Source organism: Entelurus aequoreus, linkage group LG01 (assembly GCF_033978785.1).
Source record: "Entelurus aequoreus isolate RoL-2023_Sb linkage group LG01, RoL_Eaeq_v1.1, whole genome shotgun sequence".
NCBI lineage: Eukaryota > Metazoa > Chordata > Actinopteri > Syngnathiformes > Syngnathidae > Entelurus > Entelurus aequoreus.
In genome coordinates, this window is record NC_084731.1 from 39,391,196 (window position 1) to 39,403,622 (window position 12,427).

General features: G+C 42.7%; 1 protein-coding gene across 4 annotated transcripts in view; it reads right to left on the reverse strand.

The window, feature by feature from the left end:
• Positions 1–12,427, reverse strand: part of LOC133651914 (calcium-dependent secretion activator 1) — a 304,205-nt gene that overhangs the window by 156,555 nt on the left and 135,223 nt on the right. For 2 of the 4 annotated variants that reach the window (XM_062050151.1, XM_062050144.1), the window contains exons 12-14: positions 11,271–11,407; positions 11,000–11,187; positions 10,568–10,729 (exon numbers count right to left, since the gene is read on the reverse strand). In XM_062050151.1, coding sequence (XP_061906135.1) covers positions 10,568–10,729; positions 11,000–11,187; positions 11,271–11,407 — 487 coding nt within the window. The remainder of the gene's footprint in view (positions 1–10,567; positions 10,730–10,999; positions 11,188–11,270; positions 11,408–12,427) is intronic. The other 2 variants (XM_062050168.1, XM_062050159.1) reach the window with 1 other exon arrangement.

Here is a 12,427-nt window from a genome sequence, read left to right on the forward strand (position 1 = left end):
CAATGCTCATATTGGCAACGACAGTTAAACCTAGAGAGGTGTGATTGGGAAGAATAGCCGCCCGGATCTGAACCCGAGTGGTGTTTTGTTATTGGACTGTTGTATTCGTCACAGATTGTCCATAACAAACACAATGTTCAAACATAAGGGTATCCATATGTGCACTTGGAACCAGGACAGCATCAGCCGCAGTTCCATAATCGACTTTGTAGCTGTGTCATCCGATTTGCAGTCTCATGTTTTGGACACTCGGGTGAGGAGAGGGGTGGAGCTTTCTACCAATCACCACCTGGTAGTGAGTTGGCTCTGATGGTGGCGGAGGATGCCGGACAGACCTGGCAGGCTCAAACACATTGTAAGGGTCTGCTGGGAACGTCTAGCAGAGTCTCCTGTCAGAGAGAGTTTCAATTCCCACCTCTGGAAGAACTTTAAACATGTCACGAGGGAGACGCTGGATATGGAGTCCGAGTGGACCATGCCACGTACTTTTATTGTCGAGGCGGTGGATTGGAGCTGTGGCCACAAGGTGGTTGGTGCCTGTCGTGGCGGTAATCCTAGAACTCGCTGGTGTGCACCAGCGGGTTACAGGATGCCGTCAAGCTGAAGAAAGAGCCCTTTCGGGTCCTTTTGGCTCAGGGGACTCCGGAAGCAGGGGACAGGTACCGACAGGCTAAGCGGTGTGCGACTTTGGCAGTCGCAGAGGCAAAAACTCGGACATGGGAGGAGTTCGGGGAAACCATGGAAAACGACTTCTGGACGATTCTGGACCACCATCCTTAGCCTCAGGAAGGGGAAGCAGTGCACTGTCAACACCGTGTATGGTGAGAATGGTGGGCTGCTGACCTCGACTGCGAATGTTGTGGATCGGTGGAGGAACTACCTCGAAGACCTCCTCAATCCCACCAACACATCTTCCTATGAGAAAGCAGAGCCTGGGAAATCTGTGGTGGGCTCTCCTATTTCTGGGGCTGAGATTGCCGAGGTAGTTAAAAAGCTCCTCAGTGGCAAGGCGCCGGGGGTGGATGAGGTTCCTTAAGGCTCTGAATGCTGTGGGGCTGTCTTGGTTGACAAGACCCTGCATTGCGTGGACATCAGGGGAGGTACCTCTGGATTGGCAGACCGGGTTGGTGGTTTCTTTCTATTGTGGGATCACACTCCTCAGCCTTCCCGGTAAGGTCTATTCAGGTGTACTGGAGAGTAGGCTACGCCGTATAGTCAAACCTCGAATTCAGGAGGAGCAGTGTGGTTTTCGTCCTGGTCGTGGAACTGTGGACCAGCTCTATACTCTCGGCAGGGTTCTTGAGGGTGCATGGGTGTTTGCCCAACCAGTCCACGAGTGCTTGCCTCGGCGGAGGAACGGGAGCTTGCCTCGGCGCAAGAACAGGAGCTTGCCTTGGCGCAGGAACGGGAGCTTGCCTCTGCGCAGGAACGGGAGCTTTCCTCGGCGCAAGAGCTGGTTCTGGAACCAGTCGTGGAGCCGGTACTAGTCATGACTTAGGCGGAGGTGGCCTTGCTGGGGGTTGCGGCTTGGTCATGCCGAAGGACTGGTGGTGGTGGCCGGGCCAGATACCAGACGCTTCCTGTGCTATCTGAAACAGTCTTTAGGGGTGGATGGGGGGGACGAAAGGAGGGGGGTAGACTCCTCCGTTCTCGATTGTCCAAAATGTCTATTGGACACCCCAACGTGGAACTGTCGAGGAGAGTCGTCCAAAGCCTGAGCTGAAGGAGTGTCGTCCAAGGCTTCAGTTGCAGGCAAAGAAGGTCTTACAGGGCGTGGCAGTTCGGCTGGCAGTAACTGAGTCATCCTAGTAGCGGATTGTGAGGAAGACCAAGAGGGAGAAAACAGAGAAGTGGGCGGAGCTTGAACCATAGGGGGCGAAGCTTGGAAATTAGGAGGCGGCTGGGACTGACAAGATCTAAATTTCAAAATAAAATTCTGATAATGTTCGATTGTGGAATTAAAGTCCTTAAGAGGTGCCTGACACAATGAAGTTGGGAAAAAATCTTGCTCAGTGTCTTCCCTTGATGATGCCGGCGGAGTGATGTTATCGCCGCACTCCGGTAGAATGACGTCATTGGAGTTAGAGTGAATTTGTTCGACCGCCCATGCAGTGAAATGTTTGGCAAAGTGATCGATTGGATTACCAAACATAGAAGTCGAAGCAGGTTGTGGCGTGCTGCATTCTGGAGGAGGAGATTGCGGGATTGGGGCGTCTCTGCCGCGAGTCGAAGCCTTCTTGGATGACTTCCGCTTTCGCTGACGCGTCCGGGCTGGCTGTGAGCGCCAGACGGAGTCGATTGGTACCAGCGAACCGTTAGGCCCCCATATTAAGTCCTCGCGCTCCAAGGGGGAATACCGGAGAGTCTCTGTCTCCATCGCCTTCAAGACCAGCCACGTCCCGTAGCCGGGATCCTCCACCCCCTCTTCGAAAAGACTGTACACTAGTGGTTTTCTGTTACGCTGTCGTGGCATTAGGTTGTGGCATTAGGCCGGAGGTCGTCTTTTCAAGATGCAGAGGGATATCAGGAAGCGGCTTGCAGGTGAAAATAAGTTATTCTAGCTGCAGACAAAAATATGCTGCGTGGTGCCCACGGCACGGAAAACAAGAAGGATAGCCAAAAGATGCTAGTAACAATACAGACAAAGAGCGTAAATGAGAACGTAACTTGTTGCATGGGAGCAAACAAAACCACCAGACCGAGTGAGGCCAGGGCATAGACTAAATAGCTCTCTGATTAGTGCCCGGGAAACAGGTGAAATAGGAGCCTGATTGGTTACCAAGAACAGGTGTGTCCTGGGTGCCAATCAGAGACAGGTATAGAAGCCAGCGCTCAGTAGCAGACAGGGAAAATGTATTACAAAATAAGAGCACTGGACAGGAACACAAATACCACATACGGGAAAAAACAACACAAGTCTACAACTGTAACGGAGGCCATGACATTTGGAGTCTTGAGTATTGGCCAATACCGATACTAATCAGATTTGATATCAGCACAAATTAAACATACTTTTATTTTGTAGTGTGGAATGGTAAAATAATGTTTGCGGACAATGGTACAGTAAATATGAAAACCACTAACCTATTTAATATTATATGGAATGGATTTATGCCGTCTTTAGGTGGAGTGGTAATTTGTTTTTGGCGGTACTTGGTGGCCACAATACTTCATGAAGTTAAGTCCATGATGCAATATGTTTATTGATACAGACACTTTTGTTACTGCCTACTTTCTGATATGCTTTTGCCTTCGAGACTTTGTATGTTACAGTAATATGCAACTCTATTTAATCTAGAGTAATTGGCATGCTTTTCAGCAAATTTTTGCTGGTATACACCTTAGAGTTAAATGTTTTGGGAACTGCCGCATGTTAACTGTTAGCATGCTAACTTTAACAACGTTAGCAACCCTAGCTTTTTAGCTAACTTTGCAGGTATTAACGTTTGCAGGTTAGTATACAAGCCTTTTTAGCTCATTTTGCAGGTATACACTCAATAGTCATATAATATATTTTGTTACTTGAGGCTATTTGGCTAGCGTGATAGTCGTATAGTATATTTTGTTACTTGAGGCTTTCTGGCTAGCTTGCTTTTTGTTAGCATTTCAGTTTGTCAGTTTGTTTGTCAAATGTACTGCTTTACATTGCAATATAGCCCAATTAAGGACATGTATGTTTAGCTTGTGTGCTTTTATTGAGTGCTTAGTTGTTGCGTAGCTGCTAGCTCCGAGAAGCCTATAACCAACGATATGTTTATCTTTTATAAATGACGACTAAAACACAAGAAAAGACCAACCGTGTGTGCTATTGGAGGGTATGAAGATTTTAACTGGCTGTCCAGCTTTGCACAAGTGGTACTCATTGTATCGGAGATGCCAGCCAGTATACCGTATTTTTCGGAGTATAAGTCGCACCGGCCGAAAATGCATAATAAAGAAGGAAAAAAACATGTATAAGTCGCACTGGAGTATAAGTCGCATTTTTGGGGACATTTTTTGTTAAAACCCAACACCAAGAATAGACATTTGAAAGGCAATTTAAAATAAATAAAGTATAGTGAACAACAGGCTCAATAAGTGTACGTTATATGACGCATAAATAACCAACTGAGAAGGTGCCTGGTATGTTAATGTAACATATTACGGTAAGAGTCATTCAAATAACTATAACATATAGAACATGCTATACGTTAACCAAACAATATGTCACTCCTAATCGCTAAATCCCATGAAATCTTATACATCTAGTCTCTTACGTGAATGAGCTAAATAATATTATTTGATATTTTACGGTAATGTGTTAATAATTTCACACATAAGTCGCTCCTGAGTATAAGTCGCACCCCCGGCCAAGCTATGAAAAAAACTGCGACTTATAGTCCGAAAAATACGGTAATCCAAAACTAGTTTTTTTCTGCTGATATCCGACATTGATATCGGATTGGGACACTCCTAATAAGTACAACAGATGATTTAAGTGGACCTGACACAAATGTGGACACAAGTCAAGTCATGACACGTAGTAAGCACTTAGTACATCCATCTCTCGGCCAGCAGGCGATTAGAGGGCGGCGGTGGGTTTGTTTGGGTGGGGGTTGGTCTGATTGAGGTGCGCAGTGTGTGTCAGTAACACAGACGTTCAACCATCACTAGTGACAATGTGTCAACCTGTCATGGCTGCTCCTGCAGGCAACATGGACCAAGTGGCCAAGTCTCACTTGATGTTCTTGTCACATCTTCCGACAATATTTTCTTCAAGATCCACATTTAGGCAGATATTTATCGTACTTGTTCCATGCAGGGTTTAAAAATAGGCAAACCCGCGAAAAACTGCTGACTGGCTTGATATCCTTCTATTTCCTATATTGCCATGCTTTATTTACTCTCCTTTTTTTGTGTTTTTCTCTTAAAGCTAGGCTCTATCTGTCCGGGCCAATCAGACGAGGCCTCCGTCCTCAAGTCACAGTTTGTCAGCGGGACAGGGGGAAGGATGGATGAGGCGATGTGGATTGGAGGTGAAGGGGGGCTGTGGCAGAAGGCCCCCCTTGACCTCCTCTCTCAGTCTGAGAGTGCCCCTCGTCCCTCTTTGTTACACTTCATCTGCAGATGGTCAACTGAGATGTTGACACATCACACACACCACACATACACGGCAAATACAACATGAGCTCAATAATACATCTTACAAAAATGAGAATGTCTAAACCTTGAAGTGGACTCATCAGATAAAATAAAATTCTTCACATGATTGGATGACTCAGGCCAATCTTTTTGGACTGCTGCTCTTTTTACTAAACTTAACTTATGGAATGTTGTGGCAATTTCTGTATTGATAATGTAAATAAAGTGACATTGAGAAATTGGTGGCAGTACACCTCTCCATAATGATACCTAATATATTAATTATATAATAAAGACCACTGATAGGTCAATGATGCCACAAACAATTGCAACATTATTGCTATAATCATGTATATATGCAAATTAATTGTGACAGCACATATACTTAATGCTAACTATAGTTTGGTTAAAATAAATGAATAGCAATATCAATACACACACACATATATATACATATATACATACATATATATACATACACATATACACATATATATATATATATATATATATATATATATATATATATATATATATATATATATATATATATATATATATATACATATACATATATATATATATACATATACATATATATATATATATATATATATATATATATATATATATATATATATATATATATATATATATACACACATACACATATATATATATATATATATATATATATATATATATATATATATATATATATATATATATATATATATATATATATATATATATATATATATATATATATATATATATATATATATATATATATACACATACATACATACATACATACACACACATATTAGGGATGTAAAAGTATAATGATAAACGACGGTAAGATTCCAGACAGTTAGTAATTCTGTTTACATTTTTAATTACCGAAAAACTGTCATTTATTAATGCATTTTAGCCAACACTACTTACTTCCTGGAAACTAAGTCACAGCAGCGCTGGCGCATGCACACTAGCGTCGTTTGGCCTGAAAATCATGTCGGAACAAACTATGCAGACTTTGCTCTGAAGATTTCCCATCAGAGTAAACAAAGCTAAACTCTTGGTTTAACTTAATTTTCCCTCGCTTCCTTTCTGCGGAGTCTCGGTGTTTAGATGGAGACAGGTGTGGACAATATTGGAGACAGTCGCATCTGTCCCACACTAAAAGTATAAAGCGACGCAGAAAACTGTTGTTTTATTTTCTCAATATAGCGTCCATCAGCTGCTGTGACTGAAAGTTAATGACGTGAGGAAACATGCAGCAGTCGACGTGTCGACCGAATAAAGCAGAAAGAAACATCAGGACTGGTTTGACGAAAACGCCACATACATCTCCACTCTCCTTACCAATATTCACACTGCCCATTAAGCCTAACTAAATAACCGAACCTCTGCTGCCCTTAAACACAACAGGAGAAAGGTACAATGTGCCCTGAGACTACTCCAGAACCAGTGGTGGGCATCCAAGACACAGGAAATACAGTCACATGCAGACAGATATGACATGCATAATTTCTATGATGAAACTAAATCCACCCATAGCCCAAGACCAATATTGTCTGCCCCCTTCGAACTGCTGATGATCGTCCCTCATTAGGGATGCATCCCTAATTGTCCACAGATGGAGAGAGCATTTTGAGGCGTTGTTAAACCAGCAAGCCTCAACTGACACCTCAGTTAGAGGAGCTTCCAACCCTACCCACCATACAGAGCCTTGACCTTCCACCTTCCTACTCTGAAGTCCATGATGCCATAAGGCCATTGACAAACATTAAATCCCCTGTGCCTAACGCCCTTTCTGCTGAGATCCTGAAACACACTTCAAATACCTGGGAAGCATCCTCTCAGATGACTGCAGCATTGACCAGGACATACAACACCGGGTTAAAGAGGCCTCATCCACCTTTGGGCGCCTGAGGAAGAGAGTCTTCAACAACAATTATTCCACCTCCACACCAAAATCTTAGTCTACAAGGCAATATGCATCACAAACATTCTATATGGCTGTGAGACATGGACAATCCATGCTCGCCATCTCAAGATGCTGGAGGCGTTTCAAATAAGGTGTCTACAACACATCGTGTCCCACACTCTGTGATCCTTCAGTAAGTCAGCTGCAACATAGAGACCATTGTCATGCTTCGCCAACTAAGATGGCTCGGCCATGTCATCAAAATGCCAGCCACACATAATTTTGTATGGCCAGCTCCACTTGGGCCGCCACTCTGCTGGGGGCCAGAAGAAGAGGCTGGAAGACCAGCTCAAGATCTTCCTAAAGAAGTGCAACATACAGCCCACTGCCTTGGAAGCTGCCTCTGCGGACCGCTCTTCCTGGCGTGGACTCAGCTGTCAAGGAGTAGAAGCGGCAGAGGAGAACAGACGAAAACACCATCTGGCGAAAAGAGAGAGGAAAAAGGAGGCCATGTCTGCACCTGCCCCATCGGCTCAGGTCTACAGTTTTCATGTCAGTGACAGGCAGAGGTCACATCATTGATCAAGATGGACTACCTAAAGCAGTATTTACACACCATTACATTGTATTGTGTTTTAGGATCCCCCTAACTTCTGTATCTATACACTTCATTGAAATAAAGTTAAAAAGTATCAAAATATATTGCCATATCACAATTTTTTCTCACTCCTGAGTTTATCTATAATCTATTCTTAGCCATCAAATGTTTGAGGTAAATGTTGTTACTTTTTAAAATATTAATTTCAGGTTTTCTCATGGAAGATTTAAGAAAATGTAGTTAGAAATCGTTAAATAGTTACAAAAAATACACTATAGAATCAGGGGCCTGTCATAATCGGAGCCCTAAGCAGAATTGTATTTGGCGATTTTTATACAATTAGACTCTTACTTGAATATAATTTGCTGCATGATTTGTACTAAAACAAATTAATGGTAAATAAATTGTTGAATAATTATTTTTTAGGGCAAAATAACAAAATTAACATGAGTAAAGCACGAAGTAGCAAACCTTCCTGTCACAGCTCCAGCCGGGGATTAAACCCGCCAAGTCTGTTTTGTGCGCACCACAAGGGCGATGATGTAAATGGATTTCTGCTATTATATTCTTATCAGTGACAGAGCAGAAAGGGGCAAGGAAGACATAACATTTCATATACAGCGCCTCGTCATTCATTAAATACAATTTTACATGCGCCTCTTCATCAAAATGGGGCCCCAAACGGCTTGCAAGGCCCTACGCACACTGCATGATCTGCATGTAAGAAGGAGTGACCCTGCAAAGAGTGTTTCTCTGCCTTATAATGGTTGGGCATCCGCATATCAACAGATTTCTTTTCTCTGCTTCCAATTGTGAATATTTTTTTTTAGGTGCCTTAAATAAAGTGGGTTGATGGAGCTATCTGTAGGGGAAGTGCAGCTATCAATCCAGCAGAGAGATGTCAATGAATGTTCTCATTCATCCAGGTCATTGTAATCTCAGGGCATTCAATCGATCACAACTAGACTGTTTGGTTTGTCTTCAAAGACGTTTCGCCTCCCATTCAAGTAGGATTCATCAGTTCATGCTCATAGACTTAGATTGGTCAGATCTAAACTAGATCTGACCAATCTAAGTCTATGAGCAGATCTAAACTAGATCTGACCAATCTAAGTCTATGAGCATGAACTCATGAATCCTACTGAGGTATTGGCACCAGCCGCTAGACTAGATCTGACGAATCTAAGTCTAAGACTATATCTGACCTATCTCAGTCTAAGACTAGATCTGACCTATCTAAGTCTAAGACTAGATCTGACCTATCTAAGTCTATGAGTATGAACTCATGAAGCCTACTGAGGTATTGGCACCATTCGCTAGACTAGATCTGACCAATCTAAGTCTAAGACTAGAACTGACCTATCTAAATCTAAGACTAGAACTGACCTATCTAAGTCTATGAGCATGAACTCATAAAGCCTACTCGGATGAGAGGTGAAATGTCTTTGAGGACAAAACAAACAGTCCAGTTGCGATCGATTGAATGCCCTGAGAATCCTGCAGAGAGCTTTGTCTCACAAGTCAGTTCACTCAACATTTTGCAGTAGAACCATTCTTTGACAAGAACGATGTGTAACTCCACGTTTTGTACGAACAATACTGTACACTGCAAAAAAAACTTTGAAGACCTTCATAATCCTACCTACACGTCTTCCAATGAGGGCAGAGGGACTCTGTGGTGGGCTCTCCTATTTCTGGGCCTGAGGTTGCAGAGGTATTTAAGAAGTTCCTTGGTGGCAAGGGTCGCGGGGGTGGAGGCTCTGGATGCTGTGGGGCTGTCGTAGTTGACAAGACTCTGCAACATTGCGTGGACATCAGGGGCGATGCCTCTGGATTGGCAGACTGGGGTAGTGGTTCCACTATCTAAAAAGGGGAACCAACTGTGTTCTAACTACCATGGGATCCCACTTCTCAGCCTTACCGGTAAGGTCTATTCAGGTGTCCTGGAAAGATGGCTACGCAGGATAGTCGAACCTCAGATCCAGGAGGTTTTCGTCTTAGTCTTGGAACTGTGGATCAACTCTATACTCTTGGCAGGATCTTTGAGGGTGCATGGGAGTTTGCCCAACCAGTCTATATGTGTTTTGTGGACTTGGAGAAAGCATTCGACTGTTTCCCTCGGGAGGTCCTATGGAGAGTGCTCAGAGAGTATGTGCTATCGGACCGCCTGATTGTGGCGGTACGCTCCCTGCACGATCAGTGTCAGAGATCCTGCCCCAAGTGGAGGAGTTCAAGTACTTTGGAGTGTTGCTCATGAGTGAGTGAGGGAGGAGTAAATTGTGAGATCTAGAGGCGGATCGGTGCGGCGTCTGCAGTGATACGGACCCTGCATTGGTCCGTCGCGGTAAAAACGGCGCTAAGCTGGAAGGCCAAGCTCTCAATTTACCGGCCGATCTACATTCATATCCTCACCTATAGTCATTAGCTTTGGGTTATGACCGAAAGGATAAGATCACAAGTACAAGCGGCCGAAATTAGTTTCCTCCGTCGGGTGGCGGGGCTCTCCCTTAGAGATAGGGTGAGAAGCTCTGTCATTCGGGAGGAGCTCAGAGTAAAGCCGCTGCTCCTCCACATCGAGAGGAGCCAGATGAGGTGGTTCAGGCATCTGGTCAAAATGCCCCCTCGAACACCTCCCTGGGGATGTGTTTAGGGCGCGTCCGACCGGTAGGAGACCACGGGGAAGACCCAGGACACGTTGGCAAGACTGTCTCCCAGCTGATTAGGGAATGTCTCGGGATCCCCTAGGAAGAGCTAGACAAAGTAGCTGGAGAGAGGGAATTCAGGGCTTTTTTGCTTAGGCGGCTTCCCTCGCGACCCGACTTCAGATAAGCGGGAGAAGATGGATGGATGGATGAATGGATGGATGGATAATGTATAATTGCAAAAAATACCTGAAGATCACTGTAGATCAGACTCACCTTTTTGGTCTGGATAAAAGTTGAGACATGAGATCCATTTTCTTCAGGATTTTGAGTTCTCTCCTAACACTTTGGGAAGAGGGCTCAGGAGCAGAGGGGGAAAGTATTCTCTCTAACTGGGCCTCTGATACTGGCCAGTTCAACAACTCTGAGATACGCTGACTAGGAAGGATCGTGTGGGATTTAGAAGTTTAAAGGATGAGGTAAATATTTTATGACCACAGGTAAAAGTTTTTACAGGAAAAGGAAGTGAGACAAATGAAAGGTTGTTAAAATTCAAACAAAGCATAAAACTTACAATATGCAAGGCGAAGACATTTTATGTGTGCTTCCCTGTTTTACATTTCGTTTGTCACAATTTGACATAATCAAATAAACTCAAATTTAGTCTGCACCTGTTGTAACATAAATGATCAAGAAAATGGAGTCTACCTATTTCCATGGACGTGGGAGGCACAAAAGGCAAAGCTGTAGTGCAGGAGGGTCGGGTCAATCATAGCTCCATTCTCTGCCCTCTCCAGAAGGTCACTCAGGTAACACAGGTGACGATGACAGCCTCGAACGCCATAACGAGCGCAGTACTCGTCCAAAACAAACACCTGACCGGGACTGAACCAGCCCTGAATAAAAGGAGGGGACACACCATAACCCAATCCAAATGTTTACTACGATATCATTTTCACTTATGTATTAATTTTCATACCAGACAGGAGTAAGAGTCGTTTAGTCTGTGATCCAAAGTCAGGCGTTGGACGAGTTCAAAGAGGGAACCATGGTCGAAGTTACAAGGATTGGCAGAAATAAACTCATCCATGCCGTGTTTCTGAGCTCGATCAGCGTCTATACACAATAGAAGGAAGGCAGGGACAATGGAAAGAAGGAAAAAGAGAGAAAGAAAGGGAGATAGATAAAAAAGAAAGAAAGATAGGAAAAAAGAAAGGAAATATATAAGAGTGGAGAGATGGAGTGAGGTAAAGAGAGCGAAAGAGAGAAAAAGAAAGAAAATAAGGAAGAAACAGAGAAAGAAAGACAGAAAGAGAGAAAAAAATTAAACAAAAGAACGATAAAAATAAGGAAGAAAGGAGGAAAAAAAGAAGGAACGGAGGGAGGATTGAAGGAGAACGAGAATGAAAAATAGACAAAAAAAGAAAGATATACAATGAAGAAAATAAGACAGAAAGAGAGAATGAATAAACAAAAAACGAAAGAAAATAAGGTAGAAAGAGAGAAACAAAGAAGACAGAAAGAAAAAAGAAATAATGTTATGAAGCATATGTGTATGCATAGTGTATGCATTACAATATAAATAACATATGTATATATACATGATATATACAGTAATGTATGTATTACTATACAATGTATTACAATATATATAACATATAATGTATGTATTACAATAAAATGCATCACAATATAAATAACATGTATTTGTATAAATTATATATAATTCATGGATTACAATATATTACATCATAAATACCATGTGTACATATAAAGGATATTATAATTGTATTACAATATAGCATGTGCTGTGTACTTATAAAACACATCAAACTGTTAGAATGGAGATCAATTACATTTAGTGCCTTCCTGTTCATAGAAGAGAATTCATTGATTATCATTATTAGTTGCTTGATCATTTGCATAAAGTGTATTACAGAGATCAAATATCTTGGTCTAATTTCTTACACTTGGAGGTCATATTAAGAATTTACGTTCCTTCATTTGTAACAAAGGTAAACTTGTTTTGCAGCCAGCAAGATCAGCACATCCATTAAGCACACAGGAAAAAGTACAATACACCAAAAAAGATCTGTTTCTCAGCTGTTGTCCATATGAGCGGTATGCAGTTGTAAT